Raw genomic sequence first — 25,815 nt, forward strand, 5'->3', positions numbered from 1 at the left:
GGTACAATTCCTTTGGGAAAATGTTATCAGATTCTTATAAAAGTAAACATGCACCTGCCCAGAAATTCCATTCTTAATGTTCACTCTAGAGGAATAAAAACATATGTTCTAAAAAGACTTGTACATAGTGTTTGTAACAACTATATTCCTAATATTCCTAATGACTACCTGGACTGTTTCCAGTTGAAAACTGGAATGGATCAACTCTGGCTATGATGTAGCCATACAAGGGGATTACTTACTTGGCAGTTAAAAGGATGAACTACTGGTACACCTACATGTGAATCTCATGAATGTTTTCCTTGAAGAAGCCTTTCACAAAATAAGGATCTACTGTAGGACTTACATGAAATTTTAGAATGGCAACATCTAATTTATAGTAGAAGCAAAAGGCCAAAATAATGGTTTCCTTGGGGGATTGAAGGAGCAGTTTGACCAGAAAGGGACATGAAAGAAGTCTGTAGTGATGATGTGTTCTAAATCTTGATAGGGGTTTGAGTTACACAGGTTTATGCATTGGTTAAAATACAGCAAATGTACATCTAAGATCCTTGCATTTCATAATATGTAAATTTTATATGAAAAAACTAAACAAATATTGAACTCCACTTAATGATATAGAGGCTGAACTATTTAGTTAATTTAGTAATTATACTAATTTCTACAGGTTTACTTTTTTTGGTAAATTTCAAAGTAGCTGGATTAATAGATGAATAAAGGAATTACTAGGTAGATAGTTCTGTGCCAAAGCAGGTAGTAATATGTTAATAGTAGAATTTAGATGGTGAATGCATACATATTCACTGTAAAATTCTTTGAACTTTGCTGTATGTTTGAACTTTTTCATAATAAAATGGGAAGAAAAGAGGGAGAATGTTTAATGTGGAAGGTAGTACCAAGAAATATTTTTATGTTTTATGTAACTTTTAGGATCTAGAGGAATAGAAAGGATGAGGCGGGGAGTAGGGGGCATCTAGGCAGAGATGTAGGGAAAGCATTATAGGAGGAAGATGCAGCATTAGAAGAAATACCAGGATAAGAATTGGAGTAGTAAGTAGTTCACTTTGGCTATTTAGCACAGGGTAAAATATTGAAACCATAAACATATAAAAATGAGAGGTATAAGAAGTCATTAGGAATTTTGTTTAGGAATGAATGGTAAGACATTTCTTCCTCCAAACAAAAGGAAAAAAAGAAGGGTGTGAAGATGTAGGAGCTTCTAATGTGAAAAGAGTACAATCCTTAGAAATTGCCGCTGACCATTTCAGTTTCCTTGGTAGTATAGGTGGTGTCATAGAGCAGTAGGGTGTAATAATGTGACAGAAATTCAGACAAAAGACTGATCTATTAGTGGAACATTATAATGAGGTTAAGGTGAAGTTACAGCGGAGCACATCAACATGGTTTCATGATTTTTCTAGCATTGCTCAACAGCATCTGCATTAGAGCATAGAAAGCAAGTAGATAGTATTGTTCAGCCTTGGAGATTAGGAAGGGTTATATGGAATCCTGGGATGGCAAATGGATAGTTGAAATAGAAAATAGCAAGGAAAGCCAGTGAAGATAGGCTGGAAAGAATTAGAATGGGCCAAGAATCAGGAATTCACAATGAGGCCCAGAAAAAAAAGATTCAGTGAAAAGAGGGGGAAAGAGTTGGAAGGATGAGGTACTGTGCTCTTCTCTGCGAATTTCATCATTCTGAGATCTTAGAAGTGACATTTGGAAATGGTGGCCTCATTGTCCACCTCATCCAGTCAGCCAGAAATTTAGGAGGCATTCTTAAAACTTTTTTTCTCTTGGGATCCCTGGGTGGTGCAGTGGTTTGGCGCCTGCCTTTGGCCCAGGGCGCGATCCTGGAGAATCGGAATCAAGTCCCACGTCGGGCTCCCGGTATATGGAGCCTGCTTCTCCATCTGCCTGTGTCTCTGCCTCTCTCTCTCTCTGTGACTATCATAAATAAATAAAAATTTAAAAAAAATCTTAAAACTTTTTTTCTCTTAATCTCTATCTCAACAAGAATGTGTTAATTCTTGAGTTTTCAGGGGCACCTGGGTGGCTCAGTGGTTGAGCATTTGCCTTTGGCTCAAGGCATGATCCCAGGATCTTGGGATCGAGTCCCACTTCGGGGTCTCTGCAGGGAGCCTGCTTCTCTCTCTGCCTGTATCTCTCTGCCTCTCTCTCATGAATAAATCATTCTTCCGTTTACATTGTGAAGATAATATAAACTGTACGACATGAGTAGTAGCTAGATAGACGGGTAGACAGACAAATGACTGTCTTGCAATTGAATACTGCTTCTTCATTTAGTTGCATACATTTGCATTTCTCTTGGATTTGGTGCCAAATACAACAGATTTAACAATCGTAGACAAATGAGGAAAGACCTAGATGGATTTAACGAAAATGTTATGTGTGTAACAGGCGGGGGTCAATTCCCAACCAAATGACATCACAGCCCTCTTAATAAACTAAAAAAAAAGTGATGAGGAAATTTATAAATTTGTTTTGGTTTATATACGTGCTACAGCATGTATAAAGGTCTAGGTTTATGTTCATAGCTGTTTAACATAATAATAATAATTGCAGCCAATTTTAGGGAAGTCTGTGGGAATTTTTTTCCTTTTAGTGAGATCCCCTTATGTTACTCATTCTTGACAAGCACTGTTGTGCATAGTAAATTTAGTCTCCTTAGCCTGGATCATGAGACTAGCTGTAGTGTCCCCCTCTCATTTCTAGTTAGTTCTGCCTAATTACCTAGCATCCCTTCTTGTACTCTCTCGTCCTTCAGCAGTACCAAATGCTCTCTGCCCAATCAGCTGCTTCCCCCTTTTAAGGGAAAATTGGCAAATTGTTTTGGCTTTCACCATTTCTTTACCCTTAAAGACATAGATTAGGTTTCTCCAGGAAGCACTGGCTCTTCCCTAGACTATTCCTGTCTCCTGAGTTCCTAAAAAATATGACACTTGCCATATTAAATAAAGATCATCTTTTTCCTGCTTGGATCCCAATTAAAATGATCTATTTCATAACCATCTGTATCAGATGATCATCGTTGTATCCCAGCATATTGTACCTAATGATGTTCAGTAGTTTTAGAAAAGATCTGAATCCTTCTGCAGTGCTGGTGATGGGTATTAGAGTTTTGGTCTTCTGAAAGATGTTTTCTGGAAGAGGAAATTTATTACTGTGACAAAATAGAGCTTTGAGGTTTAACTCATGTCTCATTTATATAATCTGTTCTCTTATTAACGTGAAATAGCTGTATCAGAAAATACTTCCATTTGTGTCAGACATGGATATTCCACTGAGGTTTACATACTGCGAAGTTCTATAAAATGAACTACTGCTTTTTTTTTTGTTCTTGGTTTCTTAAAAATTGCAAAGTAAGTCATTGTACATTTTACTGTTCTAAAGACAAAGTGTGCAAAGTTGTAAGTAAAAGGTAAATAATAAAAAAGTTAACTTGTTACCTCAGGATCTTTGCTCATTTTCTTAGGGTCACCACTGTTTTTCTCAGGAACTCTGAAACTTTCAGCACTAGTTGTGTCACCTGAGTGTTCTTCGTAATCACAACCATGCAAAGAAAACATTGCCAGTAACGTTTATCAGTTTTAGTTCTTTTCAGCGGTTGTCAGTTTTGATGTCACTTGGTCAGCCTTCTACCTTTTATATAGGTCATAGCTTCTCTAATACATTTTTTTTCATATTGGGAACTTTATGACCTAAAAGAATTGGAAAATAAGCATTAGTCAAAACCAAAACACACATTGCAGAATCCACACACTTAATTAAGCACAAATATTTTTATTTTACTAAGAAGTCCTTAAATTAAAAAAAAAAAAAAAAAAAGGGATCCCTGGGTGGCGCATCGGTTTGGCGCCTGCCTTTGGCCCAGGGCGCGATCCTGGAGACCCGGGATCGAATCCCACATCGGGCTCCCAGTGCATGGAGCCTGCTTCTTCCTCCGCCTGTGTCTCTGCCTCTCTGTCTCTCTCTGTGACTATCATAAATTAAAAAAAAAAAAAAAAAAAAAAAAAAAAAGAAGCCCTCACATAATTCCTATGTGCTCTTCTTTAGGCTCAGGTTTTTGTTTGTTTGTTTGTTTGTTTTGTGTTTTTTTTTTTTTTTTAGTGTTTGGCAAATTAAGAGCTACAAATTAAAATGAAGATGGGAAGCTATCACATAGTTTTAAGAGATGATAGATAAAAGCAAAATAAAAGGCAGAAAACTATTAAAAGCAAAAATGATTTCCATAAAGCATTTTAAGTATCATTATAGCTGCATAAACTATTAGCTACAAGGACATTGTTGTATAATACTAGATTTTAATAGTTGATACCATAATGGGTTGATAGAGAAAAACAAAATAACACCTTTTGTACCTGTTTAAAGTGTAAAAGAATGTGTAACAGACTTTAAAGGAAGATACCATCAGAAATATTTTTTAAGGAAATTCAGTAATCTAAATATACTTTTAAAATATACTGTAACTTTGTGAATTTGATCGTAGTGTTTTGCAGGAACACTTTTAGGATTATCTGTGATAATATAAGTGAAACTAGAAAAAAATGTGACAACCCTCTCATGGTAGCTTAGTACCTATGTTTCATGTATTTTAGGGTTATTAGATTTGACTGTTGCCTAGACATTTCCATCCATGGGAATCCCAAAGCCTTATATGGTCAAGACTTAGCTTTTAGACATTCAGTGAAATGCAAGGCACCACTCCAAAAAAGAAAGAAAGGAAAAAAAAACTAGCTGGCTTTCACTTTGTCTTCAGTACAGTCTTGGCTGCTTTTATTACCACGGTAGCTAAATTACTAAGAACCTCATGTGCATTGGGAGTCTGTCTTACTAATGGAAGGAATTCCTTTTGTGGCAGTAGTTTTATGCTAGAATGCTAATGTTATTTTAACAAAACACTGCATGCTATTGGTTATATAATTTGGGGGTTTTTCTTTATGTGTGTGTGTGTGTTTTTTAAGGAAACTTAAAAGCAGTTCTGACTTATTGTATCTTACTACAAAGTAGAGGAGGGGATCATAGCTGCACGTGGTGCAGTTTTCAAAGTGTAGGTTTCATTAATGGCAGGTATTAGGGAATTGAAGATGAAGTTATTTGCTTGGAGTTTTCTTCCTTGAAACTCCTGGTAGTTGATTAGGGGACACAGGTGAAAAAGATGTGAACCTTCAAGAGCAGCAGTGCTAGCCAACGAAAGGGCTGCTAAAACAATAACTTATTTCTACACTATTATGATCTTATTTAGCTCTAGTCATCTTTTTTGCTTTGGAGAATGTGATTTTTTTGAGTGATCATATGATTATCACTCATTCATATATTTAACACCAAGAGAGTTTAATACTTTATAGATATTAAAACTCGTATTATCAGTTACAAATTTTTTGTGTTTGAAGAGGGAAGGTATTATTCCCCTTAACATAAGATGATCTGTGGTAAGTCGGATATCACATGGAAAAATTAATTTCTCTGATATATAGTCAACTATAGGTAACAAAGAAAGGCAACCTATTTCTGAGTCCTACCACTGAAGCTAAATCATACTTGTAGCTTCCTCCATTTCACATTTGATTATTGTCTGATATATTCTAGATACCATGTTATAATACTTAATGGGATCCTTTGGCTTTGAGAGCTCATGGTATAGTTGGAGGCAGGAGAGGAAAGTGAATGTAGAGAGATAGTATGTATGGGAAGATAATTGCAACACAATGTTTTAAGTAAGATGGGACAGATGTGTTTGGAGTGTTACAAAAAATGGAAGGAGAGAGTGATTAACACATAAGCTGGGGAAAGCTTAAGAAATAAAGGCTTAAGATGGTTAAAAGAAGACTAACTTGAGGAGTAATCTATAGGGTCCAGCAGTGCCTCAGCCATTATTCCATGTGTACCCTTTATCTTCGAGAGAAGTTATAGTTTCCAAATTGCCTTAGTTAAGTCTTATCAAAAAGAAATGAAATTTCATTATCAGGTTACTTTTTCTTGGCACCTAAATTCAACCCCCTCCTCCCATCAACCAGCCTTTTTAAAAATTTTTTTAATTTTTTAATTTTTTTTTTTTTGTGATGGAACCTAAGAATATGTTTATTTAAGATATTTAGTACTGGATTTTATCTAAAGACTCTTTATTGTCATGTTTTCCTCAGCAGTCTGAATGACTTCTAAGGCTCAGTTTAGGCTCTTCTCTTTTCCTATTGCTTCCAGTAATCTTTCTGAAATATTGATCTGATCATGTCACTCCTCTGGTTAAAAACTCTGAAGAGGGGCAGCCTGGATGGCTCAGGGGTTTAGCGCCGCCTTCAGCTGAGGGCCTGATCCTGGAGTCCCGGGATCGAGTCCCGTGTCAGGCTCCCTGCATGGAGCCTGCTTCTCCCTCTGCCTGTGTCTCTGCCCCTCTCTCTCTCTCTCTCTCTCTCTCTCTCTCTCTGTGTGTGTGTGTGTGTGTGTGTCTCATGAATACATAATAAAATTTAAATTACATTATTTATCTACTCTAAAGTTATAATTTCAGATCGTTCTGGCATATTCAAGAAGTGGTGGATGGTCCAGTGTGATTTGTGGAAATGGAGAGACAAGTTTAGATAATTTAGGTAACTCTTAGTGTAAAGGACTACCTGATAGCATTCAAAAGGAGTTGAAATATAGGAGAAATGACAAATTAGAGATTAAGTAGAGAAGGGAGCATGATGTTCAGATATACACTAGTTGAAGCAAAGAAAATTGATATAAATACCATTTACTTTCATCCCAAATATAGCGTTGTGGCTGCTATTTATTGCTGTATAGCAAATTACCTCTAAACTTAAAATAATAAACATGCATTATCATATTTTCTATGGTTCAGGAATTTGAATGTAGCTTATCTAGGTGCTTCTACCTCAGAATCTCACAGGAGATTGCCCTCAAGCTGTTGGCTGGGATTGCAGTCTTATCTGAAGGTTTAACTGGGCTGGGGGCTGGGTAAGTAGAGATCTACTTCAAAGCTTCCTCATGTGGTTATGGACAGGCTTTGCTTGCTTGCCACTTGGGCTTCTCAGCAGGACTGCCTCTTGTTGTGACATTTGAGTGCTCCCAGGTTGTGAGTGATCCAGGAGAGGGCAAGGGAGAGTAAATACATAATATCCCATCACTTCTACCCTGTTCAGTTTGTTGCAAGCAAGTGTGTAACTACCATGAGGCAAACATCTTTGCCATCTTAGAGCCTACCTACCATGGCAGCAAACTAAAATAAAATAATTTTTGTGGCATTTTATATCCCTCAATCTATATTAGTAAATATTTAAGAATTGCTTCCTATTAGTACTTTGCTTACTATTACTAGTAACTTTACTTCTCTTACTGTTCAACAGAGTACTTGAAAATCAATTATATCTTTGCCCTTTTGTTTTTGTTTATCCCCCTCTGCTCTCCATTTCAGTGTTTGGTGACTCTTATTTTGTGACTTGGAAATATTCGCTCCTGTTTCCTTAACTCCTCCATCAGTGGTCCCAGAAATACAGAGTAACTTGGTAGTCTGAAATGGAAAATAATATTTGATTGAAATGACCAAATAGAATTTTTTTTAATTTTCTTTCTTGGGACCCAGAATTATATATCATTAACTTCATCTTTGATGCTTTTTTGCCAAAGCATATCAGAATATAGCAGAACAAGTACCAGGTTCTCAGTCTTTCAGACCTATCTTTGCTCTTCCCTTTCTGAAAAGAATCAAGGATATAGTTTCAAGACCTAGGTGGGTGGCTAGATGGCTTAGCGGTTGAGCGTCTGCCTTTGGCTCAGGGTGTAATCCCAGTTTAGGGATTGAGTCCCACATTGGGGTCCCTGTGCAGAGCCTACTTCTCCCTCTGCCTGTGTCTCTGCCTCTCTCTGTGTCTCTCCTGCATAAATAGATAAAATCTTTAAAAAAAAAAAAAAAAGACTTAGCCTATTTCTTCCCTGTACTTCCTCTCCCCTCCCCATCTATGTCATGGACATGACAAAAAATCTGTTTCTCTTCCCAAGCCTCTCCCCTTTTCAATTTGAATTTATTTGTATACATATATATAGTTTTTAAAATTTAACATTGTGAGGTTCCATAAAAGATTTACTGAAGTAATCCATATATACTAAAGTGCAGAGGAGAATTTGAGATTAGAGAGGTTTATCATTTTGTGATTCTATGTATATGTTTATTTCTGATTAGACTGTGAGTTATAGGCAGGATTTGGCTCTTTAATTTTGAGCTAGGCACTGTGCTGTATGCTAAAAAAAAAATAGTAGTGATAATTGCCCAATGAATGTTGATTATCCATAACTAACCATCATTTAGGGAACATTATTTTAGGATATCTCTGTGTAGACCATTTGACACAGTTTTATTAAACAGGACATGTATTATATATACTGTTTTAATTAAAAAGTGTTAAATTTAGTTTTGCTTTAATTTGCCAAAGAAGACAGCTGAAGACTGAAGTAAAAGTTAAATTTTAAATTAAGTTTTCTTTATAACTAGACAGGGTATCTCCTTAAATGTTTTTTAAGGTTAAGAAAATAGCCTATGAATACAGTGACATCGGATTTTTTTTAATGAGCACATTCCAATTTTAGAAAGATTTGACTATTCTCTAAGAAAGGTTAGCATATTAGCTTTCATCCATTTTTGTCTTTTCTCCCCTCATTTCATTTTATTAGCTGTATTAATATTTCTACTTTGTTAGAATTTATAATATTTACATTCTTTTTTAAATGTACTTATGACTCCTTTGATCATGCTGTCTTGATTTATGAATGTATTTTGTTCATTTGATTGCATAGATTTTATTGTGAAATAGGGTTTATCATCTTACCTTTGATCTTGTGTTTTACTCAGTACGTTATTAAGTAGCACCAAAATGTGGGGCATTTGGCTCATCAAGTTGTGCTTTCCCTCATACTGCTTTCTCTTTCTGGATTTTTGCCTACTAGTAAACTTTTTTTTCTTTCCTTATATTTTGTCTCCCCTTTCTTAAATACTGGTGGTCCTCCAAGTTTGACATTGCTTTTCTGATCACATCGTACAAATACTGGTTATGCATTATTTCTTCTCTAGCTTCAGTTACCATGGATGTCAGAAGTTTTTGGTCTAGTCTATTCAAATTAGATGGGGAATTTCTTTAAAGTGGAAATTCCTGGGCACCACCATCAGAAACTCCTCTTTCTCCTCTTTCTCTCAAAATTGAAGTTAAGTACTCTAGTTATGTTTATAGCGTTTATTATACCTCTTTTTGCTGTTTAGTTCTCTGTCTCGTTTGCTGGACTCTAAGCTCTATCAGTACAGAAATCTGGTCTGTATCCTTCACCAGTATATTTCTAGCAGCCAGCATAGTGTCTGGCTGAAGTAGACACTTAATACTTTCTGAGTTAATGAAGAATCTTCTCTTTATTGGCCACATATTTTTCTGGACACTGAAGAAATCCATCAAGAAACATAACTCACAACTATCTGAAATTTTTTGCTTTGTTTTGTTTTGGAAAACTGTAAGAACTTTATGTCCTCACTGTAGAAACGTTTTTGGAAAATAATTCAGTGACTTTAACTTCTGTTAATTAACATTTTGGCACGTACTCTTCTGAACTCTTTTTTTTTTAAAGATGTATTCATTTATTTATTTATGATAGAGAGAGAGAGACAGAGAGACAGGAGGAGGGAGAAGCAGGCTTCATGCCAGGAGCCCGACGTGGGACTCAGTCCCGGGACTCCAGGATCATGGCCTGGGCCAAAGGCAGGCGCTAAACCGCTGAGCCACCCAGGGATCCTCTCTTCTGAACTCTTAATTAGGCATATCAGTAGCAAGAATGGTATCATATTATGCATATTTTTGTAACCTGTTTTTTTAATTTAATAGAAATATTAGGTAGAAGCTTTTATTTCTTCTCCTGAAACTAAATTATTTTCTTAATAGTATATACATTGATTAAACCCTTCCATCCAGGTCAGTGAGTGATCACTTCTGATGAAAGACTACAACAAGCAAAACAGCAACCTTATAACTACCTTCCTGTCTAGAGTTCAGACAATAATGAAACCTGGCCAAAGATTTATTTTCTCCAAAAATTTTTCTTTAACTCATCTCTACCCCCATACTGACAATTTCATTAATGCTATATTTCTTTTAAATTGCTTATTATTTTTGTTTTATATACTTATCTTACTTTCCTAATTAGATTACAAGCATTCTGTTTTAGCTCATTAGCAAAAATTTATTGGGTGGCTGTTAGGTATTGTGGGGTATATAAAGACATTTTCTATTCTTAAGGAACTGTCATCTCAATGGGAGAAAAGATTTGGAACATATGAAACAATAAGAAAGGTAGCAGGTCTTTTTTTTTTTTTTTTTTTTAAGATTTTATTTATTCATGAGAGACACACAGAGGCAGAGACAGGCAGAGAAGAGAAGCAGGCTCCCTGCAAGGAGCCCAATGTGAGACTTGATCCCAGGTTGCCAGGATCACACCCTGAGCCACTTAGGCGTCCAGAAAGGCAGCAAGTCTTGCACAATACCAAAAAAAAAAAAAAAAAAAAAGTCTTGCACAGTACGTAGGACAGTTTTACCTACACATGCACACACTAGATCATAAATGCCTACTCATTAAGGACAAGTTAGCATTTTGTTTTGATTCATTTTACATGTATTTATTACCTGTTTTCTATATGCCAGGGACTGTTCATGAAGGAAACAGAGAATATAATCTTTTTAGTTTCATCTTATATTTACTAGAATGCATTATATATAGTAGGCAATCAATACAAATCATGATTTTTACAGTGAGAGAATGATCCTGAAGATCGATTCTTTATAGATCCTAAGAATTTTAAACTCTAAAAGAAATGCTCTTCCCTTACTAAGTCCCCAAATAAAAGTGTTGGCCTCTGAAGATCTAGGTTTAACTTAGTAGTTTATAGATTTTTTTTTAATTTTTTAAAAATTTATTTATGATAGTCATACAGAGAGAGAGAAAGAGAGAGAGAGAGAGAGAGAGAGAGAGAGAGAGAGGCAGAGACACAGGCAGAGGGAGAAGCAGGCTCCATGCACCTGGAGCCTGACGTGGGATTCGATCCCGGGTCTCCAGGATCACGCCCTGGGCCAAAGGCAGGCGCCAAACCGCTGCGCCACCCAGGGATCCCCTAGATCTTTATCAATAAAGGAAATAACAGAGCTGTGTAATAAGAAGATATGGGTATATTTCAATCTTTGAATATTTATAGTTTGCAATTTCTAGGGTTATCTTTCAAATATGTAGTGCTTGTTGGATGAAGCATGAATGTTCAAGCAGTACTTAGATTGCTTTTCCCCTGGAAACTTTTTTTGGTCTCAAAAATTTTTTTCAGATATTTTTATCGTCTGTTTGCCATGTCTAGTTCATACAATCCACAAATATATATTGGATATTCTCTTTGTCAGATATATGTCTCCTTTATTCTCTCTAGGATACCATAAGCCTGAACTTTTTCTTAATCCACGTGAAGAATTTCCTGAGTTCCAGCATTTTGTATAAGGGACAAGATTTTTTATATGAGGACAAGCTTTTATTTTTATATCTAGATTTCCTACCTGCTTTTATATAAGAGTCAAAAGGCAAAAATATTTTAAAGATATATTTTAAAGATATAAAATATATCTGCTTGTATATAAGATATATCTGCTTGTATATAAAATATAAAATATAAATATATATCTGCTTGTATATAAAATATATCTGCTTGTATATATCTACTTGTATATAAGAGTCAAAAGGCAAAAATATTTTAAAGATATATTTTAAAGATATAGTGCTGAACTTACTTGTTTTCATAACTAATATAATAGATGATTCCTAAGCTTATACATGCTCATTTATTTGCTCCTCTTAATCCAAGACCAAGCTATTTACCTTTTTATTATTCAGTATGAGAGTACTGCTTAGAATTCTTCATTGTTTTTCTTGTATAAACCACATTCATAACTCTTCCTTTGATAATCCAAATTCAGTTTTCCTTAAAATAGACAAATACTTGCTTGAATAGCTTCAGTTCAGTTCCTCTTAAGCATACTCACTGATATGTATGTCCCTCTGAATGCTTAGAGAATGGACTGTTTTCGAATATATCTACAAATTTCTGTTCCCAGCAGTTGACCAGAACCGAGTTTTCCTTAGTAAGAGTCATAAAGAATTGTTTCAAGGAAGTGCAAATTGGTTTTAGAGAACTTCCATATTTAAATTAATTTGTCTTAATGAACTGTGTTACTAATGATTGGGTACAAATTGTAAACATTTCAACTAATTGGCTGTTGATTTCATTTTCACTTAAGTTCTCAAATGACGTACGACTAAATCTTTTTCTGTTGCTTTTCTCTCCTGAGTCCTATATAATATGTATGAGCTTATATTGAAAGTTTTATATATAAAAGTTTGTTTGAAGGAAGTTTGAAACCCCGTAAGTGCATCTTTTGAAATTTAATCCTCTTAGAAATAATCGTGGGTGGGACTTTTACCAAAAATGATACTAAAAGGAATATTTGACGAGTCTCCAACATATAACCTTGTTTTATAGTTTATAGAGGGATGAGAAAGCAAGTTTTAGATATGAATATAAAAAAGAAAATTTTAAATGGAGATGATTTAGCGTTTTGATTATGCATTAATACAAACATAAGCACTTACTATTTGATACTACCCTAATTGCTTTCTATATTAATTCATATGCTTCTCATACTCAACTTTTGAGTTAAGTACTACTATTACCCTCATTTTCCAGAGGAAACTGGCACCCAGGGTGTTAAGTAATTTATCCAACAACATCTGGCTAGTAAGTGGCAGAACTGGATTAATCCTTGACAGTCTGGCTCTAGGATATGCACTTTAAACAAACCTTTTTTTTTTTTTTAACTCACTTTTATGAAAAGGAATATTATGGTGTTAGAACTTATTTGAAATGCTCCTAATTTTGTAATTGTGATTTTACTCAGTTGAATTACATAGTCACGTAACATTTTTGGTTTTATTTCTCTGGGAATGAAATTTAATGAAAAAAAAAAGCTATTCATGCCTTAACCAAAATTTGTCATTAACTCATGAATTTTGTCTACTTTCAGCCAACATTGTATAGCCCCTTTATCAACACTTTGTTGTTAGGCTTTGCAACTTTTTTCTTAGTGTAGGGAACAAAGCTTATCCTTGAGCTTATTCGCTGAGAAAAATAACTAGGTTTCCTTTTCAATAAAAACAGATGTTTTATGTACTTGAACTAGTTTGTTGAATTAGTTCACAGCTCAGGTTGTCAAAGCTGTTCTGTACCTGGAATTAAATGACAAATGTGTCTTCACACAGCTATTTATTATTGGTGGTTGCTCTGGATATGTAGTCATGAAAAATTTAAGATCTACCTACAAAATCTTCCTAGCATAGTTTGAGTCATTCTGTTTCCTTCCATATATGGCTTAATAAACTGACCATATTTAGTCAAATATTTAAAGTTAGCAAATCATGTGTCTCTTAATGTGCTGCATGTGTTAGGTTTTGATTCTTTTAGCAACAATATTTTTATGGGCATGCCTTGCCAGTTGCTTGTGTATGCTTTATAAATGTTTAGGAGAACATTTTGAACAACTTGCTCCACAAACTTGAGATTCATATGTAATATATATATTTTGTGACAGTATTTTTACCATTTAATTTATATTAAAACATTTCAGAAATTTACTACATTTATAAACAAAGGAACAAGCAGATTTAGCATTAACTACTTTAGGGATTTTTATTGGTTTTTCTTGCATTATACTGACTTAAACACAAATATTTTAAATCAGAATAAACATTTCATTTATTGGGAATTAGCTGTACCCATAGGTTAATTTTTTCAAAGAGCCTGAGTATTGCCTTCTTTTTTTTTTTTTGAATATTGCCTTCTTAAACTTTATTTTTATTTTATTTATTTTTGCCTTCTTAAACTTTAAAAAGTAACCATTCATCTTGAAAATCTTTTATCTTCAGTGTCAAAGATTTATTCAAAGGTGGCAAATAAACTCTATTTTAGATCTTGCAAACCTTTTTCCTCACTATATGTGACTTTGCATCTTCATACACCAGGAAATGCCTGTCACTTGTTCATATGTTAAACTCTGATACAGATCCTCCTCCAGGAAATATTCGCAGACTATCACCATTCTTCCTTAGTTCTCCTTTTCTGAGCTCCCACAGTAAGTAGTGCACAGCCCTATAATTATATAATATTCCTTTTAATATAGTTATCTATTTGTGTGTTTATCTTTATACCAGCTGGTAAGCTGCTTGTGAACTTTCCCTTTGACTGGATAAAATACCACAAATGTCTGTTTTCCAAATAGAATGTATAATTTAATTTTAACACTTCTGTTTTCAGAATCACTTCTCTACATCCTCATGATTTCAAGCCCCATTGTATTATTAGCTTAATGCAGATAATTCCCAAATTGATATTTTCATTTCAAATTTATTTTCAAAGCTCTAGATCTGCATATCCAATTGGCCACTGGATATGCCTCATTAAATATACAGACACCTATAAATTCAGCATGTCCAAAGCTATGAAATCATCTTTCTTTCCCCAGTCTGTTTCTTGAACCTGTAGTGTTTACTTTCATGAATGGCTTCTCCCTGTCCTTCACTTTAATGTATCCATTCTTTAAGCCTTGCATATTTTCTCTTTAAGTTTTTCAATATAGTCAGTCTGAATGACTTCTAAGGCTCAGTTTAGGCTCCTCTCTTTTCCTATTGCTTCCAGTAATCTTTCTGAAATATTGATCTGATCATGTCACCCCTCTGGTTAAAAACTCTGAAGAGGGGCAGCCCAGGTGGCTCAATGGTTAAGCACTGCTTTCAGCCCAGGGTGTGATCCTGGAGATTGGGGATCGAATCCCACATCAGGCTCCCTGTGTGGAGCCTGCTTCTCCCTCTGCCTGTGTCTCTGCCTCTCTCTCTCTCTCTGTGCCTCTCATGAATACATAAATAAAATCTTAAAAAAAAAAAAAAAACTAAAGAGCTTTTTTCGAACATTATCTTCTTAAAGTTATAAAATGTTTCTATTTCTCTCTACTGCTGAATTGAGGCAGTATGACTGATGGGAGTATTATAGTCTGTTCCTTTGATGTGTGGGAGTAGAAAGTGGGTTAAAAACCACCTATAGCATCAAATCCAGTCATCTTTGCATTATATTCAGATCTTTTACAAATATATTGAGACCTTGTAGCACGTAGCCTTATCATAACTTACCAAAACTCTCTATACCACTGGATGATTTACTTAGTTTATTTCATCCATTTTTTTTAATCACAGTGCATTTGCCCAGTGAAGGTCCTTCCACTTAAATTGCTAGTTGAACAACTCCTATGTAATCTTCAAAACCTTGCTCAAAGGCATACTTCTTTTTTTTTAAAGTAAACTCTACGCACAACATGGCACTCGAACTCATGACCCTGAGGTCAAGAATCACACACTCTCCCAGCTCAGCCAACCAGGCGCCCCTCACATGTATATGGACCTATATGGACCACCTTAGTTGCAAGAAGTTATCTCTGTATCCCAGTGATACTTTAGTAGTTTTTTATCCATTGCCGTTGTGCCCTTATATGATCATAGTCAATTTATGGATGAGCTGCTCTATTACAGTACAATCCTCCCCCCTCCCTGTGTTTCTAGGGCCTTGGCTTATATGGTTTTTAGTATATATAATATGAAGAATAGCTAAGGGAATTCGGGATATTTAGCTTAAAAAAAAAGTGGGAATTCTTGGGGGCAAGGAGTTCTTCATAGCATTTAAAAGCTATCAGTTAAAAGACATTTCCAGTCTTCCAGAAAGCTCCTTCATGCCCTTCCCTTCCTTTCCTTACCAATTTAACTATGATTCTGAACTTCAGCATCAGAGATTAGTTTTGTCTTAGAAACCATAGTATATATCCTTTCTGTCATCCTTTTTTCACTCATCTGTCTGTGAAGATCATGTGTCTTGAGGTTAGCAGTGGTTTGTTCATTGTGCTTGATGTTCTTTTCTCATTGATGTATAGGATCCTTTTACATGAATAGGATCTCCTTACACACATACATTCCATGCCATTTATTTATTTACTACTATTCTTTATTCTATTATACCTTATAGTATGATAGATATTCTATTATACTATTATACTTTAGTGGATACTGTCACATAGTTTTCTGAAGGGGTTGTATGAATTTTACGTTTTCATCAACAGTTTGTTTCTCCATATTAAAATAAAATAGATTTAATATTTCTCTTTTAAGAATCAAGTGTTGGGGCACAAGCTGGCTCAGTTGGTGGAGTGTGTGACTCTTATCTCCGGGTGTGAGTGTAAGCCCCACATTGGATGTAAAGTTTACTTAAAAATAGTATCTTTAGGGATCCCTGGGTGGCGCAGCGGTTTGGCGCCTGCCTTTGGCCCAGGGCACGATCCTGGAGACCCGGGATCGAATCCCACATTGGGCTCCCGGTGCATGGAGCCTGCTTCTCCCTCTGCCTGTGTCTCTGCCTCTCTCTCTCTCTCTCTGTGATGTGACTATGATAAATAAATAAAAAATTAAAAAATATATTTAAAAAGATAGTATCTTTAAAAAAAAGAATCAGGTGTCAAGTTTTCTTATGTAAACACTGCCTATTCATTGTAAACATTTGGAAATAAAGGAAAATTTAAAGAAGAAAATAAAAATTTTTCTTAGTCCCACAACTAATGATAATGACTATTAACCTTCAGTACAGGGGCATCTGGATGGCTCAGTGGTTGAGCACCTGCCTTTGACTCAGGTCATGATACAAGGGTCCTGGGATTGAGTCCTGCATCGGGCTCTCCACAGGGAGCCTGCTTTTCCCCCTGCCTATGTCTCTGCCTCTCTCTGTATCTCTCATGAATAAATAAATAAAATCTTTTTAAAAACCTTCAGTATATATAGTCTCTTTGTGAACATATTTTTTAGTAAAATTGGAATCATATTAGGTAAACTTCTTGGATTCTTCTTTAAAAATTTAATATATTGTGAGCATTTTCTCATATCCCTTTATAAAGAATCATTTCTTGTTTGCTTGACATTCTCTCTCATTTAAAAAAAAAAAATCAGATTCATATTATTTATCAAATAGAGTGTTATATTTTTATATCAGTGATTTAAAAAATACTGTTACGGAGCCTGTAGGAATTAAAGCAGGTTGAGTGAATAGGGTAATAAAATTAAATCTATATCTTTTCTCAAGAAAAATTAATGATTAAGCCTATAAATCTAATACTAATTGAAATCACTGTGGGGCATTAGCTATCTCAACATTTTATAGAGTGCTTTCTAATAGTATTTTGACATTTCTTCTTTTTTTTTTTGCTATTAGCTGTGGTTTTCATCTCTCTCCAACCCTTTAACTACTGCTTCTTGAAATTTTTTTTTTTTTCCTGAGCAGTATATACTTAAAGTCCAAATGAATTGTTATTTATATATTCATTTACCATCTGCCATATGTAAGGTACTATTCTGGGCACTATGGGACCTTGCCATCAAGTTGCTTATAACTTGTTCCAAGGAGAAGAATCATAGATACATAAGAATCTTAAACATGTTAGGGAGTTTTAGCTTCTTTCCTCCACTTGAAAAACAAAGACACTAATGCCTCAAAAGATTAGTTACTTGTCCATCACTACAAAATTTGTGGCAGAGCTGATACTAGAGCCTAGAAACAAAAGATATGATTCCATGTCAGTACTTTTCCACTTTGTACTTTGTTCATAGTGCTTTACTTGACACTCCTTTTTCCCCCCCTAAGAAAATGCTACTAAAAGTGTTTTCTTCTGTTTCTGTGAAAATTGATTTCACTTATATAGCACTTTGTAAGTGCCTAGAACTTAATGATATCCTGTTGCAGACGCTACAATTAGGTGAGAAATATGTTGATAAACTAGGAATATCTGTGGAAAGCAGTGAGGTGTGGAAAAGAGCTTATTCTTTTGGAATCTAAACATCTGTTAGAATGCCAGCTCTGTCATCTCCCACCTGTCTGACTTACTCAAGCAACTTAATCTCTTTGAATCTTAGCTTTCTCATTTGTTCATCCGTTTATTAAGCCCCTACCACATACCAAGAACTGTATAAGATGCTGCAGATGCAGCAGAATTCCTGTTCTCAAAAGAGTTTATGTGCGGATAGTGTATATAAGTCAGTAAAATAGACAAAGTACCAGTCATGCTACCTGGCACAAAAGAAACATTGATAAACGTCCCTTCTTACCTACTATAGGCTGCAGTTTCTCAAACTTTTTTGTATCAGGACTGCTTTATACTCTTAAAAATGACTGAAAGATCTCAAAGACCTTTTGTTCCTGTGGTGTGTGTATATTAATATTTGACAATAATAGAAGTTAAAACTGAGGGTTTTAAGTACTTATTAATTCATTTTAAAGCAGCAGTACTGTACCTATGTTACATAAATAACATTTCAAAATTAAAGTAACTGATTCATCTGCTCTTAAGGCTTGAATTTATCATTGACAACAAATAACTATTGTTTTTCTTGAAATGACAGTGTTCATTTTTTAAGAAAAAGAATGCAAAGAATCCAAGTTAGACTAAGTATAGTTTCTCATTTAAGTAAAAATTAAATTTTATGGGAAAAGTGGCTAGTTTAGCTTGCATCTTAGTTGTACAAGTGCTTTGCCTCAAGGCAGCCATTATACTTGGAAGAAGTGTTCTATCCATATTTCCTGTCTTGTTCCACAGAATATTAAAAAGGATGTGTATTCAGGGGTCAAATTTTAATAAGATTTATAGGTTTTACTACTTTGTCAAGGATATTCATAAATAAAAATAGCTTAAAAAAAGAAAAAAACTATGAGTGCATGGTGTTCACCATATAGTGACTGTTAATAGTTTTTTGGCCGCTTCCTTGATTTGTGCTAAGGCACAGTAAGTTTTGCCACTAGTGCTTTCTGTATCCTCAAGTGCACCTGTCAACACAGTGAAAAGTGGAAACACCATTTTAGTATTATTTTGAGAGTAGTTTTGACTTGTCAATTCCTTGAAAGGATCCCTCCTCCCTCAACAGACCACATTTTTGGGAACCATTGCTATAGAAGATATTATTGGTACTTATGTAATGTTTTGATATTATTTTAACATGTACTTATTTTCATCGTGAGATTGGCATGGTTTGGTCACCCAGAGTACTGCTGTATGTGTATCTAAGCAAGGACCCTTAGCATTTAGTTGATATCATTAGCCTGTTTGATGGCAGAACAATCCAGATAGCAGACTAAAAGAATATTTATGTTATAAAAACTGTAGTTTATTAGGAGTGTTGATTCAGATTTTTCTGATTGTGCTTTCTATTTTGTTTTTAGGCTTGCATCGATGACAATGTTGATATGGTGAAGTTTCTGGTTGAAAATGGAGCAAATATTAACCAACCTGATAATGAAGGCTGGATACCACTTCACGCAGCTGCTTCCTGTGGATATCTCGATATTGCAGAGTAAGCCAGTTCTGTGTTTTTATTTAAATACCTAAACACTATTTTAGAGACCTGAGATTTTATAGAAATTGTTATTACAGATAAGTGAGTGAGCACTTATATTACCTTAATTCATGAAAACTCTTCTTCCCAGTAAAAAGAATAAGCCATTCTTGGGAATTCATGTATTAAGTCTTTCATTAGGAGGTGATCTTCCTTCTCCCCACCCTCTTTGGCTTTTGGTACTTTGTATTGATATGAGTAATTAATTGTACACTTCTCCATTTCCATCTCCTTTTCTTTTGAGTATATGTAGAGCATTGTCAAATGATTCAAGGTTAATACTTAGTGTAGTCTATTCTTGTGTAACCATGAGTTGTTAGGGGAAACTAACAATAACTTAGGTTACTTTACTATATAGGGAGAATATGATACATAGTTTTCTAATTAGTCAAAACATTTACTTATTTAATCTTATTATTAAGATTGTTTTCTAAAAGAAGCCTTTTTAAAAAATTCAATGAGAAATGGTCATTATTCTTATCTACCTTTAATGAGCGGGTACTTACCAAGAAAACCTGATTCTTCAAACATATAACAAGGAAGTATAGTTATCCTGACAAAATAATTTTTTCACTAAGTTATTTCACTTTCTTCTTACTATGTATCCAATGTATCCAACACCATAAATAGGTTTTATTGTCTGTTCTTATCAAAGCTTACCAACTGGTAAATATTGAATATGGGAGTTCTACTCTGTGAATCTCTCATAGGAAGCCTTAAATATTGTTATTTCTTTGTGTATTTCATTTCTCCCCTCATGTATTGGAACTATGATATATGTCTTTTTTTTTTTTTTTTAAGATTTTATTTATCTGAGAGAAGGGAGATAGCGTGCATGCACACAAGCAGGTGGTGGGGGAAAGGGAAAGGGAGAAGCAGATTCCCTGCTGAGCAGAGTCTGACTTGGGACTCATCCCAGGACTCTGAGATCATGACCTGAGCCAAAGGCAGACGCTTAACTGACTGAGCCATCCAGTCAGTTTGGTGCCCCAGTACATCATTTTAAAGGGGAGGCAGCATTTGGGAAAATGAAAAGTACTCTGGCCTGGAAATAGAATGTGTGAGTTACTTGAGTTTTATTTACTGCCTATAATGCTAATTACACTTACATCTTTTCCTTTCTAGGCCTTGATTTCTTTTTCTTTTCTTTTTTTTTTTTTTTTAAAGATTTATATAGTAGAGATTGAGAGAGAGTGCTCATGAGCTTGAGATAGTGGGGAGGGGCATGGGAGAGGGAGAGAAAGAAACCTCAAGCAGACTCCCCACTGAGCTTGGGGCCCAACTCAGGACGCCATCCCAGGACCCTGAGATCCTGACTTCAGCTGAAATCAACAGTCAAGACACAACCATCAGAGCCACCTAGGTGCCTCAGGCCTTGATTTCTTTATGTGTAAAACGTGGTAGTCTTTTGTCATTGCAAAATAATGGTGGTTGTTCATAATTACAATCATGATTCTTAATTTCTTTATTCCTTTCTGTTCTTGTCATGCCCAACAGAGGACTCAGATCTCTTCTTCAAAGAAAAAATAGCCTAATGTGCATTTATTGTTAGCTGTCCTTAAATATTTGATACTCGGGTTCTGGAGTCAAATAATGTGAATTTTGAATACTTCCTCCTCCATTCTCAAGGGGTATGACCTTGGGCAAGTTGCTTAATTTATGAATGTTTCTGTTTCCTATAGAATGGGAATAGTATTTCCTAGTTTGTTGTGAGGATTAACTGAGGAATCCATTAAACAAAGTACCTGGCATATAGTAAGTACTCAGTATATATTAACTTTTGACCATTATCTTGTTTACTTTCTCATGGGAAATGAAAACTCAACCTTTTCTTCAAATGTTTAATCCCTATGTTTCCTTTTTAAAATTCATGCTTCTGAGTTGGAAAAGATAATCATCCGGAATAATTTCCTCCACTTGACTGATAACCCACTGTGTTGGTTGGGATGATTTTAGCTGCAAGTAACAGTATCAAATTTAAAATGACCTAAAGAGTAAGGATCCTTGTTTGATGGTATATAATATAGTTTAGATGAAGGTCATTCAAGTTTATTAAACTGCTTGGTGATATCACCCAAGGGCCTGGGATCTTTCAGTTTTTTTCTTCTTCTGCCTTTCCAAAATAAGAACTTTTTTCTTAGCCTTGTCCCCTCCTGGTTGCAGGATGATTGCTTCAACTCCTCAGTAGTGTTTTTACATATGCACATCTGAAAGCAAAATAAAGAGTGGGGAATGAAAATTATTTTCTCCAGAGAGAGGAATTTTTCTCAGAGTCCTCTGAGTACATCACATATCCTCTTCAGGGATTTGTGTTGGCCTGGGTTTGGTCACTTGCCCATGTCTACCTGGGGAAAAGCAAGTACTTGGCATATTCAGTGTTTTACATGTCAGTAAAGAAGTATGAGGAAGGGTAAGCAGTCTGCTGCAGGTGTTCATATTTTCAATGGAACAACTACAACTTTTCATTTTTTAGAAGGTAGGCTGTGGAACAAAGTGCTTCATAGGACTTGTCCAAACAAAAGTAACTTGATTTGGCCAAGGCTCACTAGAGTTTTGCTGATGTAACTACTTTTCTTTAGGCAGTTTGAATTTATGGCTGTAGTATAACTGAAGTATTTAAATCTGTAGTGTCTTTGAACAAAATTAAATGTAGAAGAATGATGACTTTTTCTATTTTGCTCTTTTGGACTTTTTAAAGTAATGACAATATTTATAAAAGACAGTTTAACTCTGATAGATATTGACTGGATTATCTGTTAAGGTGATGATAGTCCAAAACCCTTCCAGATACACCATTATTTTTATCAACATTATCTGTTCCACCAGTTAGTCTCACTAATGTTTTCTTTGGTTTAGAAAAGTATAGCATAGTGGCTTAAGAGATAGAGTGAAGATATCCCCAAGTTACAGTGTTTATAGGGTAAAAGAAAGCCCTGTTAATAATGATGTAGAAATAATAGTTATAAAACAGTAATGACCTAGGAAAGTTGGGTCACTGCTAAGTGAAGTATTTGGAGTTAAATTTGTTAAAAATCCTGGTTCTGCCATTCACTAACTTTATGCCCCTGGCCAAGCTATGTGGCCTCAATGATTAATATTATTTATACAATCAACAGGAATAATCTGGCTTCTTCCTACTTCTGTTTCTCTTAACACTTTCCATATTTTTCACTGTCTTCAATATTGGACTACTTTTAATTCCCCAGCATGTACTGCTGATTCATATTAATGAGTCTTTTCTTAAATTGGTTCATTTGCCTTATTTCTTTGCTTGACCAGCTCCTACCAGATTCTCAAATGTAGTTATGTAAGGGTCACTTCTTCCAAAAACTTTTTGGATATTCCTGGCTAATTCATCATCTCTACAATGCATCAGATATTTATTTACATGATTCTTTAGGAACTGCATCATGCACAGAATAGTTCTAATTCATCCCTATTGAAATGAGAGATGAAACAAACAATGAAGCACACATAGTTTACTCTGAAGTTGTGAGGATGGTTTGGATACAGTGAGTTCTGAATTTTTTACTTCTGAGGGTACCTGGCTGGCTCAGTTTGTGGAGTATGCAACTCTTGACCTCAAGGTTTGAGCCCCATATTGTGTGTGCAGATTACCTTAAAAATAAAATCTTACCAAAAAAGTAAATAAATTTTGAGCTCCGGCGGAGATAGAACAAACAGTATGAGATTACAGTTAGTTTTTAGACATTTAACAATTTCACATCTGATTTGTGATAGCTCTTCATTTTCTGGCTGTTATCTTACCTTTTCACCAAAATAATTCTTCTCAACCTCTCCCTGCTTTGAATAAGGTAGAAGTCTTAGGAAAAACTAAAAATAGAGATTGTTTAATACTGCCCCTTCTCCAGAGTAACTCCAGAGGAACAGTAACGGAGGTGAGTTTGGGGAGTATGATGTTAATGCTCAGTATGTGCATTGTTTTGCTAAATACTGATGGGTCAGGTATTGAAATGTATGCATTAACTTCATTCTCTTCCTTTGGTATGCTGAATTGTGTCTGCAACATAATTTATATGTTGAAGCCCTAGCCCCCCAGAACCTTGGATTGTGACTGTATAAATGCAGCCTTTAAAGAGATAATTAAGTTAAAATGAGGTCCATAGGGTCAGCCCTAATTCAGTCTTACTGGTTTCCATATAAGAAGAGGAAATTTGGATGCAAAAAGAGACACCTAGTTCATGTACACAGAAAAGACCACAGGAGGACACCTGGGTGGTTCAGTGGTAGAGCATCTGTCTTTGGCTCAAGGTGTGATCCTGAGGTACCAGGATTGAGTCCTGCAGCAGGCTCCCTGTAGGGAGCCTGCTTCTCCCTCTGCCTGTGTCTCTGCCTCTCTCCAAGGAGCCCTGTTCCTTAGAAGTGCTCATTGCTACTGAGTTGGTCACTGCTTCAAATTCATATTTGGCACCAAGGTGTTTTCCTTTACCCTCTTGTATCGTGTATCAATTTTTCCTTTCTCCCTTTGTTCCATTTCCACAATTACTAATTTGCTTCATTATATATTACATATACAATAGACTACTTATAGCAACAATAGCACTGACAACAACAATACCGATTACTGAAAGCAGTTTGAAGTTTTGTATGGGGGCATTTCTTTTGGTCCTAAGGAATCCTACTTCAGATATATACAGTCAAATTACCGTGTGTTGAAATCACAAAATAGTTCTTTGAAATAGTTCTTTTCTGTGTGTTATGCCACCAACTAGATATACTCTTGGGTTCGTTATTAATTTCATTTACTTTTTAGAGTTTGCTTTTTTAAATTTAATTTTGTTTTATAATTTACGTAAAATACTGAGTTCTAATGGCAATCCCTGCTCTACCATCCTGCTTCCTGTTTCGCAAATTTTGTATTTTATCCCAGTTATTTATTTTTTTAATATTTTATTTATCAGTTTTATTTATCAGTTTGTTTTTTAACACAAGTATCATTTAAAATATTATTTCCCCTTGTAGGTAAATGTTAGAATACTATATACATAGTTCCTCACTTGCTTTTTTCACTTAATAGTCTATTCTGGAGATCACTATATAATGGAGTATATAAAGCTAGTTCTCATTGTTCTGTTTAGGTTTCCGTATTCTGTTGTGTAGTATGCCATTGTAGTTTATTCAGCCGGTCCTTCTTGGTTGACCAATGAATGCTATTTGTTTGAATGACTCTAGTTTTAGACCTTGGAATTGTCCTTTCATTTTTGCAAATCATAGGAATTTTTATGTTTATGTAAAAAAATTTGTATTTGAATAATAAAACCATTTTATTAACATTTTGGTTATTGATGCCATTATTCTGTTATCTTTTTGTATTTTCATTTTGTCACTACATTTCTTTTTTAGGCTTCCACCACAGATGTTTAGGAGTGCTTTCTTTTTTTTTTTTTTTTTTTTTTTTTTACTTTTTTATTTTAGAGAAAGGGAGAAAGTGTATGAAAGGGAGTGGAAGAGGGAAAGGATCCCAAATGACTCAGTGCTGAGTGGGACCCAGTGATGCAGGGCTTGATCCCACAACCTGAGCCAAAATCAAGAGTCAACCAACTGAGCCACCCAGGAATCCCTAGGTGTGCTTTTATCTTGAGTAGCTTTCGTGTTTGCTGTAAAATTTTTCAATAGTAGAGAAAATTAGCCCTGTATAAAGCTTAACATTATGTAGTGTTATAGTACATGGGATAAGATGGTGTTTAATTAGTATATTTAACATATTTTTGTGTTTGTAGTAGTTTCAAAGCCGCTACAATTGAAGATTTTATATCATTATAAAATGCTAGTAGGATTACAGTCAGTGACATTTTCATGGTCTTATTTACAGCATGGAAAAAATTTCATGAGCTTCATCACTTTATCATTAAAATATCAGCTATTTAAGGGTATTATAACTCTTAAATATTTGTGGTGGCTTATTTATGGCTTTCATTATAGCCTTACTCCATAAACATCCAATATAATCCTCAAGATTTCACCTGGTTTATCCTTCAAGATATATCCAGTATCTGACTATTTTCATTGCCGCTTTAATTTCTTCCTGATCTTGGACACCATTGTTTTCTATTGGAATTATTATAGTTGCAAAAATTCTAACCATAACCATCCTCTTCCCACACACCCCCCCCATCTGTTTTCCACAAAGTGACCAGAATGATCCATTTAAAATATTACAAGTGAGATAGCACCACATTTTTATTCAGATCCTTCTAGTGGATTCATAATGCATTCAGAGTAGAAGCCAGAATTCCTACATTC

The 25,815-nt window shown here is 35.0% G+C and overlaps 1 protein-coding gene across 8 annotated transcripts in view; it reads left to right on the forward strand.

The window, feature by feature from the left end:
* Positions 1–25,815, forward strand: part of PPP1R12A (protein phosphatase 1 regulatory subunit 12A) — a 138,185-nt gene that overhangs the window by 28,638 nt on the left and 83,732 nt on the right. For all 8 annotated transcript variants that reach the window (XM_041737878.1, XM_041737875.1, XM_041737870.1 and 5 more), the window contains exon 2: positions 19,379–19,509. In XM_041737878.1, coding sequence (XP_041593812.1) covers positions 19,379–19,509 — 131 coding nt within the window. The remainder of the gene's footprint in view (positions 1–19,378; positions 19,510–25,815) is intronic.

The sequence above is a fragment of the Vulpes lagopus genome, chromosome 23, assembly GCF_018345385.1.
Source record: "Vulpes lagopus strain Blue_001 chromosome 23, ASM1834538v1, whole genome shotgun sequence".
NCBI classification, from domain to species: domain Eukaryota; kingdom Metazoa; phylum Chordata; class Mammalia; order Carnivora; family Canidae; genus Vulpes; species Vulpes lagopus.